The sequence below is a fragment of the Bison bison genome, unplaced genomic scaffold (assembly GCF_000754665.1).
Source record: "Bison bison bison isolate TAMUID 2011002044 unplaced genomic scaffold, Bison_UMD1.0 scf7180017864304, whole genome shotgun sequence".
NCBI classification, from domain to species: Eukaryota; Metazoa; Chordata; class Mammalia; order Artiodactyla; family Bovidae; genus Bison; species Bison bison.
Window position 1 is genome coordinate 7,947,712 of NW_011494876.1, and position 13,179 is coordinate 7,960,890.

The 13,179-nt window shown below is 40.9% G+C and overlaps 1 protein-coding gene across 3 annotated transcripts in view; it reads left to right on the forward strand.

The window, feature by feature from the left end:
* LOC104997073 (chromosome unknown open reading frame, human C3orf67) overlaps positions 1-13,179 on the forward strand; it is a 262,189-nt gene that overhangs the window by 244,330 nt on the left and 4,680 nt on the right. For all 3 annotated transcript variants that reach the window (XM_010851543.1, XM_010851545.1, XM_010851544.1), the window contains one exon: positions 1,672-1,766. In XM_010851543.1, coding sequence (XP_010849845.1) covers positions 1,672-1,766 — 95 coding nt within the window. The remainder of the gene's footprint in view (positions 1-1,671; positions 1,767-13,179) is intronic.

Here is a 13,179-nt window from a genome sequence, read left to right on the forward strand (position 1 = left end):
AGTCAAAGGCTTTGGCATAGTCAATAAAGCAGAACTAGATGTTTTTCTGGAACTCTCTTGCTTTTTCCACGATCCAGCAGATGTTGGCAATTTGATCTCTGGTTCCTCTGCCTTTTCTAAAACCAGCTTGAACATCAGGAAGTTCACGGTTCACATATTGCTGAAGCCTGGCTTGGAGAATTTTGAGCATGACCTTACTAATGTGTGAGATGAGTGCTTAAGATAATACAAATATGAACTGGATAATTTTTACATTAAGATACTTTTTATACAAGAAGAGTAAACGACTTGCAAAGAAAACCTCTATTGTACAGACTTGAAATCATTCTACAGTTCTTTGCTGGTTTAATTCCAACAGAATCCAGTCTTGCCTCGGCTTATCATTGTAGGTAAAGCCATTCTGTTAACTCCATTGATAATGAAGATGGTATTAGTCATAGCTGAAATTTTTTGAGTGCAGCTCTATATCCAGATCCACACCAAATGTTTTTCATCCTTTTTTTTTTTTCATTTAATCTTAACCAAAAAAAAAAAAAAAAACACGAGTTAACAGTTATCTCTTTTTTTATAGATAAGGCCTAGCAATGTTATAAATGACTTGGCTAAGTTCTTATATTTAGGAAACATGGGGCCAGGATTGGCCTGGGGAGCCAGTCCTCTTAGTTTCTTGTTGGGACTCTCTCCCATTGTAGACAAAGACAGCAGGAAATGCAGACATTTAGAAAGAAAATTTGGGGTCATGAGGACATGTCCCCTTTGAGAAGAACAAGGTCAGTGATACAGAGCGCTAACATCAATGCAAGAAACAGAATTCACTTTGGAAAATCCTTCACATTCCCTTTCATGCTCTGTTCCCACGAGGAAGCTCAGTAGCGAGTTTAGAGATGAGAAAGGCTTGAATTAGAACACGCAGTGATTCATGCCTTCCGAATGTCACTGACTTGCGTCACCCCCACCAGGTATCTGCTAGAGGAACAGGGAGACAGAAGAATGGAAAGAAGGAAAATAAAGAGACTGGGAAATGAGGTTGGAAGTTGTAGGCAGAGGGACGGGGAATGGAGGGCAGAGGGAGGTGCTTTATGGAGTGGTTTTGCCCCCATTCACACTGGGAGAACTGAAGTACTGAGCCACTCAAGGGCCCAACGGCCCTCTCTCCTCTTTTGCCCTCCCCTGCCCCAATGCCTGGAGTAAATGCATACCAGCTGCCACCATCATGGCTGGTCCAGACAGCTCCAAAACTAACTTCTCTTCTGAATCACTGAGCGGATTCTTGTCATCCATGACATGTGACTGGTGGCTTTGTCAGGCTTTCTTATGCAAAGGTCCTAAGGAGCTTTATCTCTGTATTTCTTCTGACTCGTTTAAATAAGTTTCTCAGGTGAGTGGAGCTGTGCTATAGTTGAAGATTAATACTATGTTTTTCAAAGGAATTGTGGTCATCATTAAGATGGTATGTTTATTGAACAACTAGTTAGTGAAGTAACTGACTTTGTATTTACAGATTTATAAAACTGAATATTAATTTCTGTATATCTTATTTTCTGAAGTATGAAGGAGGAAAAATGTTTCTTTGTGGAAGCCCCAGGGAGTTAAAAATCCAGGGGAAAGGTAAAAATCTATATATATGGAACTACAAACATGTGGTTCATTTTTTTCTTCTTTTCCTTTTAGGGACTGGTTAAATATGCTGAGCCCACCAATTGTTCCTCCCAGTCAAGAGTCCGCAGAGCGGCATCAGGATTCTTCTGGAAGCTTGAGTGTTCAAGGTGGGAATATGAAAAATGCCAAGCATAAAAAAATAAAAATAATTAACTATAAATAGAGAAAATTTGAGATTCCACTATTTTTATTAAATGATAATCACTTAGACTCACGCATTGAAAATGAGGTAATCTGTGCCTCATTTTATAGGGTGATAGGTTCTTTGCAACTAAAAGGAATTTAAAAGAGAAATTGTTCTTGTTCTCCTGAAGGTTAATCCCTGGGCAAAATATAATTTAAAGCATAAGAGCATGGCTTTGGTGTCAAATTGACCTTCATCTGAATTCCAGCTCTAGAAATTCCTGCTGTGTGACTTTTATGAATTTCAGTTTTATAAAATAAGACTAATAATAGATGGTGCCCACCTGCAAGCTTTTCATGAAGATTCAGTGAGGTGTACTGTATATGAAACGTTTGGAATAACGCCTACAAAATGCCAGCTGTTAGTACTGTTACAAGGTAGACCAAATATTCCATGTTTTTGTTAATAGAGAGATACAGCCTTTTCATTAAAGCAGAGGCTGACACGGAGTTATAATGGGTTGTATTAGTAATGGAAAAATTTGAAGGAAGCAGGAATGAAAATTTGCCTGGGGTTCTCTTTGTTGATGACAGCCTCTAAGATGAACCATTTAAATTCTGACTGTGAGCAGGGAACGTGACTGTCAGGAGTGTTGTAGAGGAGGAACAGAAAAGAATCTTTAGTGGAATCAGAGGGCTTGAGATGGGAGGGGTGGGGAGAGATCTAAAATGCATAATCGGAATGACAGACATCAGAGTGGGACTCCCTGAGATCGTTTTCCAAGTTGGATTGTAAAGATGGGTGCCCTCTGTCTATAGTCTCTTAAAAAAAAAAAAAAAGGAACTGAAACCGGGATAAATTTCTCTAACAAAGTTGCCAGTTTTACTTTTTTTCCCTAACTGCCCCAGGGAAAAAGCGGAGCGTCCCATTTTTCTTCAGGTACGGAGAATCCAGAGTGAGAGCTCATACATCTGAGTTGTGCATTTTGGCCGCCCAAGTGATGGCACTGTCACTGTGATTTACTGTCTGAAATAGATGATGCCCCTCAAATTGAGACTCTGTTTAGAGGTGCACGTTTATAATTACTTATGACAGAAAAACAGAATCTTGGCTGTCAGGAGGAGACCTTGCTGTGAGGGAACAAATAATATGTTATGTGAAGTGTCCTGCATAAGCCACAGGAACTGAGAATGTGGTCCTTAAGCAGAGGCACTGAAGACCTATGGTGCTGACGAGTGGCCGAAAGGATGTCTTAAGGTTGCCTTTGCAAAGTGGTGTTTTGACAGCAGGGGCTCTAATTATGTTGAAGGTAAATAAATTTGCATCGAAGACAAAGAAACACATTAAATTCAGAGGACTGTAGAAACATTCTGGCCACTATTAACCAGATCTGGCACCCCTTCTCCCTGTTACCCTAGATCTCCATTTCTGAGCCTTTCCCTTTTCTGATAGGCTTAGATAGTTTGTAGCTAATTAAGACCATCAAAAAGTAGTGTTTCTTAATTTGCTTAATCTTTACGTGTCATTGACTTCATTTTAAACAACATAGCATACACTGAACTTGTTTCCGTCTGTTCTAATAAAATGTTTGTCAAAGGAAAATACTGGGCTCAAGCCTCAGGTATGTATCATCAGAAGGAAGGGGCCACACAGGTGTGGCAGTCTGGGAATCTTCCTAGGTTCCTGTTGCTCGGTATTTATTATTAATTATTAACTCAGCTTTTAATATATGCCAGTCACTGTGCTCAGTGGTTGATTTAGTGGTTGATTTTGTCTTTTAGAGAAAGACAAGTATTGTATGTTGTCACTTATATGTGTAATCTAAAATTTGATACAAATGAACTATTTACAAAACAGAAACAGTCTCACAGACACAGAAAACAAACTTATGGTTAACCAAAGGGGAAGGTGGGGTGGGGGGTAAGTTAGGAGTTTGGGATTAACATATAAAAACTACTGTATATAAAATAGATTAACAACAAGGTCCTACTGTATAGCACAGGGAATTATATTCATTGTCTTCTAATAAACTATAATAGGAATTTGAAAGAGAATATATATATATATATAATATGTTTATATACATATATATGTTTGAATCACTGTACACCAGAAACTAACACAGCATTGTAAATCACTATACTTCAGTTGTAAAAAATGTAAAAAAAAAAATCAGTCCTCATAGCAGCACAATGAAGAAGATACTATTTTTGTATATGCAGTTGTTATTTTTACAGCCGGAGAAACTGAGACTTGGAAGCCCTTGAATAATTTGCCCAAGGTTAGTCATTGGCAGAGCTGAGATTGAAATACAAGCAGCCTGGCCCCAGAGCCCAACCACTGTTTTCAGTTTTTAATTTTTTTTTGGTTTCAGTTCATTTCAGTCGCTCAGTCATGTCTGACTCTTTGCGACCCCATGAATCGCAGCACGCCAGGCCTCCCTGTCCATCACCAACTCCAAACTCATGCGCATCGAGTAAATGATGCCATCCAGCCATCTCATCCTCTGTCGTCCCCTTCTCCTCCTGCCCCCAATCCCTCCCAGCACCAGGGTCTTTTCCAGTGAGTCAACTCTTCACATGAGGTGGCCAAAGTATTGGAGTTTCAGCTTTAGCATCAGTCCTTCCAATGAACACCCAGGACTGGTCTGCTGTAGGATGGACTGGTTGGATCTCCTTGCAGTCCAAGGGACTCTCAAGAGTCTTCTCCAACACCACAGTTCAAAAGCATCAATGCTTCAGCGCTCAGCTTTCTTCACAGTCCAACTCTCACATCCATACATGACCACTGGAAAAACCATAGCCTTGACTAGATGGACCTTTGTTGGCAAAGTAATAGCTCTGCTTTTGAATATGCTATCTAGGTTGGTCATAACTTTCCTTCTAAGGAGTAAGCGTCTTTTAATTTCATGGCTGCAGTCACCATCTGCAGTGATTTTGGAGCCCAGAAAAATAAAGTCTGACACTGTTTCCACTGTTTCCCCATCTATTTCCCATGAAGTGATGGGACCAGATGCCATGATCTTCGTTTTCTGAATGTTGAGCTTTAAGCCCACTTTTTCACTCTCCACTTTCACTTTCATCAAGAAGCTTTTTAGTTCCTCTTCACTTTCTGCCATAAGGGTGGTGTCATCTGCATATCTGTGGTTATTGATATTTCTCCCAGCAATCTTGATTCCAGCCTGTGCTTCTTCCAGCCCAGCGTTTCTCATGATGTACTCTGCATATAACTTAAATAAGCAGGGTGACAATATACAGCCTTGACGAACTCCTTTTCCTATTTGGAACCAGTCAGTTGTTCCATGTTCAGTTCTAACTGTTGCTTCCTGACCTGTATACAGGTTTCTCAAGAGGCAGGTCAGGTGGTCTGTATTCCCATCTCTTTCAGAATTTTCCATAGTATATTGTGATCCACACAGTCAAAGGCTTTGGCATAGTCAATAAAGCAGAAATAGATGTTCTCCTGGAACACTCTTGCTTTTTCCGTGATCCAGCGGATGTTGGCAATTTGATCTCTGGTTCCTCTGCCTTTTCTAAAACCAGCTTGAACATCTGGAAGTTCACGGTTCACATATTGCTGAAGCCTGGCTTGGAGAATTTTGAGCATTACTTTACTAGTGTGTGAGAGGAGTGCAATTGTGCAGTAGTTTGAGCATTCTTTGGCATTGCCTTTCTTTGGGATTGGAATGAAAACTGACCTTTTCCAGTCCTGTGGCCACTGCTGAGTTTTCCACATTTGTTGGCATATTGAGTCAGCACTTTCACAGCATCATCTTTCAGGATTTGAAATAGCTCAACTGGAATTCCATCACCTCCACTAGCTTTGTTCATAGTGATGCTGTCTAAGGCCCATTTGACTTCACATTCCAGGATGTCTGGCTCTAGGTGAGTGATCACACCATCGTGATTATCTTGGTCGTGAAGATCTTTTTTGTACAGTTCTTCTGTGTATTCTTGCCACCTCTTCTTAATATCTTCTGCTTCTGTTAGGTCCATACCATTTCTGTCCTTTATCGAGCCCATATTTTCATGAAATGTTCCCTTGGGATCTCTAATTTTCTTGAAGAGATCTCTAGTCTTTCCCATTCTATTGTTTTCCTCTGTTTCTTTGCATTGATTGCTGAGGAAGGCTTTCTTATCTCTCCTTGCTATTCTTTGGAACTCTGCATTCAAATGGGAATATCTTTCCTTTTCTCCTTTGCTTTTCGCTTCTCTTCTTTTCACAGCTGTTTGTAAGGCCTCCTCAGACAGCCATTTTGCTTTTTTGCATTTCTTTTTCTTGGGGATGGTCTTGATTCCTGTCTCCTGTACAATGTCACAAACGTCCGTCCATAGTTCATCAGGCATTCCGTCTATCAGATCTAGTCCTTTAAATCTATTTCTCACTTCCACTGTATAATCATAAGGAATTTGATTTAGGTCATACCTGAATGGTCTAGTGGTTTCCCCTACTTTCTTCAATTTAAGTCTGAATTTGGCAATAAGGAGTTCATGTTGTGAGCCACAGTCAGCTCCCAGTCTTGTTTTTGCTGACTGTATAGAGCTTTTCCATCTTTGGCTGCAAAGAATATAATCAGTCTGATTTCAGTGTTGATCATCTGGTGATGTCCATGTGTAGAGTCTTCTCTTGTGTTATTGGAAGAGGGTGTTTGCTATGACCAGTGCATTCTCTTGGCAAAACTATTAGCCTTTGCCCTGCTTCATTCCATATTCCAAGGCCAAATTTGCCTGTTACTCCTGGTGTTTCTTGACTTCCTACTTTTGCATTCCAGTCCCCTGTAATGAAAAGGACATCTTTTTAGGGTGTTAGTTCTAAAAGGTCTTGTAGGTCTTCATAGAACCGTTCAGCTTTTTCAGCATTACTGGTTGGGGCATAGGCCTTAATCACCGTGATATTGAATGGTTTACCTTGGAAACGAACAGAGATCATTCTGTCGTTTTTGAGATTGCATCCAAGTACTGCATTTCGGACTCTTTTGTTGACCATGATGGCTGCTCCATTTCTTCTAAGGGATATAATGGTCAACTGAGTTAAATTTGCCCATTCCAGTCCATTTTTTCAATTCAGATCAGTTCGCTGATTCCTAGAATGTTGACGTTCGCTCTTGCCATCTCCTGTTTGACCACTTCCAATTTGCCTTGATTCATGGACCTAACATTCCAGGTTCCTATGCAATGTTGCTCTTTACAGCATTGAACCTTGCTTCTATCACCAGTCACATCCATAACTGGGTGTTGTTTTTGCTTTGGCTCCTTCCCTTCATTCTTTCTGCAGTTCTTTCTCCACTGATCTCCTGTAGCATATTGGGCACCTACCGACCTGGGGAGTTTCTCTTCCAGTATCCTATCATTTTGCTTTTTCATACTGTTCATGGGGTTCTCAAGGCAAGAATACTAAAGTGGTTTGCCATTCCCTTCTCCAGTGGACCACATTCTGTGGTCCAACCTCTCCACCATGACCCAGCCATCTTGGGTAGCCCCACACGGCATGGCTTAGTTTCATTTAGTTAGACAAGGCTGTGGTCCATGTGATCAGATTGGCTAGTTTTCTGTGATTCTGGTTTCAGTGTGTCTGCCCTCTGATGCCCTCTCACAATACCTACCGTCTCACTTGGGTTTCTCTTACCTTGGACGTGGGGTATCTCTTCACGGCTGCTCCAGCAAAGTGCTGCCACTGCTCCTTCAAGATCACCCCTCCTGACCTTGAACGTGGAGTAGCTCCTGTCAGCCCTCCTGCGGCCGGGCAGCCGCCACTCCTTGGACGTTGGGTTGCTCCTCTCAGCTGCCTCTTTTGGTTTAGAACCAAGTAAATAAATTACCTAATCAAAAAATACTGTATATAAAACCAGCAATTGAAAAATAAGTTTTCTTTTGAGAGTTCCTAATCTACAAGAAAACAAATGAAAATACCTCAAGGGCTGAGTAGCTAAGTTCTTTCAGGGAAAAAACAAAAGGCAGATCTCTGGTCCCGTGTTGCAGCCCTGCCTCCCCCTCCAACGCAGTCTTGTCACAGGTCTCCAGCAGGGTGGGTCGCCGAGGGGTGCATTTACTGTGTTGACCAGATGTAGGGCAAGGCCAAGGGAGTGAGGGTCCGAATGAAGAGTAGAATGACTGGGGTGCGGGACTGACGGGCCTGGGTGGTCACTGGGCCCGCCTTCTCAAAGGCCTCTCTAGACGATCTTATGAGTCAGTCTGTCTCTCACTTTACCCTGTGCCTTTTTATCACTGCCTTTTCACAGTTTGTAACTCATGATTCATTTAGTTGTTTCTTGTCTTTTTTCCCAGGTAGTCTAAGAGTTTTTAAAAGCAGAGACCATCAGTTTACACACCCCCAGATCCCTAGTACCTGTGCAATTTCTGGTATATATTATAATAGATACTGTGGGTTCTCGTTAGAACACAGGAAAGGAAAGAGGGAGAGAAATGTCATCCAACTGGTAATTTCTTGTAATAATAACCTTGAAAGAAAGGAAATCAAGGTAGTTCATTGAAACCCAACTTTCAGTGTTTCCCCCAGTTCCAGTTTTTTGGTATATCTGTAAAATGGAACAGTAAGAGTACTGAACTTAGACCCATACACTGTAGCAGTTCAAACAGTTGTAGGTTACCATATGCAGTGGCTCTTTATGTATAAGCAGTGAAGAGACTTTCTGTCAAATGAAATCTCATATGAAATCCCAGTATGTAAAGTAGTTACAAGTAGAATCTCTCTGACTGAGTGCGAGTTAGGGTCTCAGAACCCTGCCATGGGGCCCTAATGAACCAGTTAAAAACACTGATGAAGTCCATTGCCCTCAGTGTGACCTTGCCCAAGGTCAAATGCTCAATCAGAGTTAGAATTTGGATCCAGGTTTCTTCCACAGCAGTGCCTTTCTGCAGAACCATCACACTGGGACGTGAAGGTAATTTTGAAGACTGATTCACAAGGAAAAAGTCTCTTCTATCTTCAGACTTCTTGGATGAAAATAACAAAAACATTTATTTCACCTTCCTTTACCCAGGCCTCCATGTACACTTTAATTCTTAGAATTAGCCTACAGATATGTAGATACTATTGTTACCCACTTTTACACATGAACCCTGGGACTTAAAGCAGGAGACTTATGTGATGAACCACCACGTCCATCAGAGATTGAGAGGCTGAGATGTACCTGTGCAGCTAGTGGCATAACGGGAAGATGGCCTGACCAACACAAAACTCTGGAAGACTTTCCCCAGGCCATACAGAAGTAAACACATGCATTATACAGGCCCCGGAGCCCCTTCTTTTATTCAGTACAAATTCCACAGTTTCTGTTTGGCCAGAATGTCTCAAGTGTGTGAATTCTGCCATGAAGTGAACAGCCCAGCTCCCAGCAGAGCAACCAACCCGGCAGGAATAACACTGAGCTCCGTGCCATTCGACTGGATGGAGAAGCAGGCAGCTGTCAGCCGTTCCTCTTGGGCCACAACACACTTGCCGAATATCAATCACCATGGGCACGGGTGCCCTTAACACTTCCTAAAAATGTGTTTTCCTGGAGACCGTGAAAATGTTAAAAATGGGAAGTTAAGATTTCAGAACTTACTCAAGAAAACTACCAAACTGACCTTTTAAAAATGAACCAGACTGCCTGAAAAATAGTTGTCAATTTCTTTTTGACATTTGTTCCTTTACAGATATGACCCTTAAATTATTCATGCTTACCAGCTCCAAAATGGAATAATAATGCCTCTCTCTTCAGGCCTATAAACCTTTTTTACAGTTTGTGTGGATTTTGAGTGAAGACCTTTTAGAGTTGCCAGGGTCTCATGAAAATAACATCCTTGTACCTTTTGTTCAGCAGAGCCACAGAAGATGTTCCTTTATGAACATTAATTAGTCTTCCATGAGTCACAAAGAGGCAGCAGATGCAGTTAAGAATCAGCGTGCAATGCAGGAGCCTCAGGAGGCTATGTCAGGAAGATCCCCTGGAGAAGGGAATGGCTGCCCACTTCAGTATTCTTGTTTGGAGAATCCATGGACAGAGGAGTTTGGTGGGCTACAGTTCATAGGGTCGCAAAGAGTCGGACATGACTGAAGCGACTTAGCACTCATGCATGTTTATTTTATGCATATAATATCCAAATTACTGGTAAATAATTTATAGAAATCTCATGATGCCTCCCAGCTACCCAGAGAGAGGGGATCATGGCCACCTGTCCTGGGTCCAACACAGGAATCCTTTCATAGTCCTATTTCCCACCATGAAGTTATTTGACATTTACCTAACACCTTGAATCTAAAAACAGTCTTCCAAAATCTGTTTTATTAGTTATCTCACCAGACATCTTGCTTCATCGAACCATGGTACCCACAGTGTTTGACATGGCACATGTGTTAGTTTCTCAGTCGTGTCCAACTCTTTGTGGTCCCAATTACTGTAGCCCACCAGGCTCTTCTGTCCATGGAATTCTCCAGGCAAGAATATTGGAGTGTGTTGCCATTTCCTTCTCCAGGGGAACTTCCCAGTCCAGGGGTTGAACCTGGGTCTCCTGCACTGCAGGCAAATTCTTTACCATCTAAACCACCAGGGAACCCATAGGACACGGTAAATGCTCCATAAATGCTTGATGAGTAGAATGAGTGAATCTTCTGCCTATGGGAAACAGGAGGATGACTTGGTATACTCTTTGGATCCTCCATGTATCTTGAAGATTTATTTAAAATGCAAAGGAGAACTTCCCCCCACCCACCCTCTGCCAAAAAAAGCAATATTGGCAATCAGAGTAGTAATAGAAGCCAGCATTAATTAAGTGCCTGCTTTGTACCCAGTGCTCTGTCGCATTTTCCTGTGATTAGAGAGGGGGAGACACTATACAAAGAAATGTCTTCTTTTGTGGCACACTGGACGTGAACCCTCTAGTAGAGAAGTGAACACACCAATGGGTGTCTGAGGTTCTGTCCCTCTTCCAGAACCACCCACACCTACTTGTTCCCCAAGTGTACAACAGAAGGGTCTTGACCCAGGGTGTGGTCCTCAATTCCATTGCTGGAATTGGGATGCATTTCCACCTGTCTGCAGTGCTGCCACCTTGTCTGAAATCAGGCACTGGAGACTTTTATGGGATTTGTAGGCTTCAGAGCTCAATAGTCTGACTAGGGACCTTCCTTCACGTGCAACAAAAAGCATTCAGAGTGGTAGGCCACACATTTACAAGTGCATATGAGATTTGCACTGTTTTGTGAGATTTTCCCCAGCTTTATTATTATATAATTGACATGGCACATTATGTAAGTTTAAGGTGACAACATGATGCTCTGATACACAAGTTCACATTTGAATCACGTTTATAAGTAGAGACTACCTAGAAGGAATGAAATTGCAAGAACTCCTAAGTAATCATCCAAATTTTTCAACTGGTTGTTTTAAATGGCATGTTCCAAGTAAAATATAGCCACCAGATTTTACAAAAGGAGTGATGTACTTATTTCCCAAATGAAACCTGAACTATAATGTTAGCATATCATTTGCCTTCCCAAAAAGACAATACAGCTTGCTAATAGAAGAAAGTACCTTTCCATCTTTTTATCGCATTTTTGGCCATTTACCTTTCTCTCATTTGAGGGCACATGTTTGCTGAGAAGCAGATCGCAACAGTTCACTTTCTTGAGTTTTAGTGAAAGTTAATTCTGCCCTACTATTATAGAAGTTGATGGAAGCGTTTGCCAGCACCTGGTCCTCAGCAGAATAGTATCTAAAATGTCATCTTTATTGATCCTAAGGCTGCCTGTTCCCAGTGGTGATCCCCCACCGTTGAATTGTCTAAACCATAGTGTATTGGTATGCACATAAAAATAGTCAATCAGTTCTCAAAATCTATAAGAGAGAAAATGCATTAACTTGTAAAAAAAAAAATTCTAGATGGCAGCGTCAGAAAATCGAAAATCAAGTATAATGTCCTCACTGTGAGATTTTAAACCTGATAAACTGGTGTCACATCATTTATTTTCAAGCTTGAAGACTGAGCTTGTGCATATAGGTTTTCTATTATCTACAGTTAAAATGCCTCAAATATAGATAATTAAGCATTTATATTAATTGACTTTCAGAAGGTGAGCTAGAGGGATTATTTGCTCACATTGATCTAACCAAGGGGAGGGCAGCTAATATTGCTGTGTTTGGTCTGGCGCCATTGGTTTTCCTTCTGTTATTGCTGTTAACTGACTTCAAAGTGGATGAAGCTGAAAGTTTGTAAATATATTATTATCTGAAAGGCAATTTTAGTTCACTAGTAATGGCTTTATTATGTGAAGAAGAATAAAAACATAATTTAGACCCCTGTCCAGATGCTTTTGGTCTGGTAGCAGAGAATGATTTTATTTCTTAATTTGTCCTTTTAGAGTTTCTGTAGCCAGTCTTTAAATAGAGCAATTTAGCATTTGGGAGAAAAACAAACTGTGTGCTATCCAAGAATATAATTGAAAATTACCCTATACCCATGCACAATAATTACCTTTCAAAACATTTCCCATTGCTTGACATCATACTTGTAATTGCTTAACAATATGATAATTTCATTACATAGAGATTACAGTGGCAAAATGATATAAGTTGGAAGCTTTGAAAATTAAGTTACAATGAAAACAAAACCTTTTTTGCAAGTTTAAAACACTTATTTCAGTATAAAAGTATACATAATATCACCCAATTTTTGTATGAATGTCATTGTTGGTAGAGTTTTAAAATTCACCCATTTAAAGCTTTTGTTGGCTTAAAACTCAACATTCAGAAAACTAAGATCATGGCATCCAGTCCCATCACTTCATGGCAAATGATAGGGAAACAATGGAAACAGTGAGACAAATCACCGCAGATGGCGACTGCAGCCGTGAAATTAAAAGATTCTTGCTCCTGGGAAAAGAAGCTATGACCAACCTAGACAGCATATTAAAAAGCAAAGACATTACTTTGCCAACAAAGGTCCATGTAGTCAAACCTATGGTTTTTCCAGTATGGTTTTTCCAGTTTTTCCAGTCCTGTATGGATGTGAGAGTTGGAACATAAAAGAAAGCTGAGCGCCAAAGAATTGATGCTTTTGAACTGTGGTACTGAAGAAGACTCTTGAGAGTCCTTTGGACTATAAGGATATCAAACCAGCCCATCCTAAAGGAAATAAGTCCTGAATATTCATTGGAAGGACTGATGCTGAAACTCCAGTACTTTGGCCACCTGATGTGAAGAACTGACTCATTTGAAAAGACCCTGATACTGGGAAGGATTGAAGACAAGAGGAGAAGGGGACAACAGAGGATGAGATGGTTGGATGGCATCACCAACTCGATGAACATGAGTTTAAGTAAACTCCGGGAGTTGGTGATGGACAGGGAAGCCTGGCATGCTGCAGTCCATGGGGTCTCAGAGTCAAATACAACTG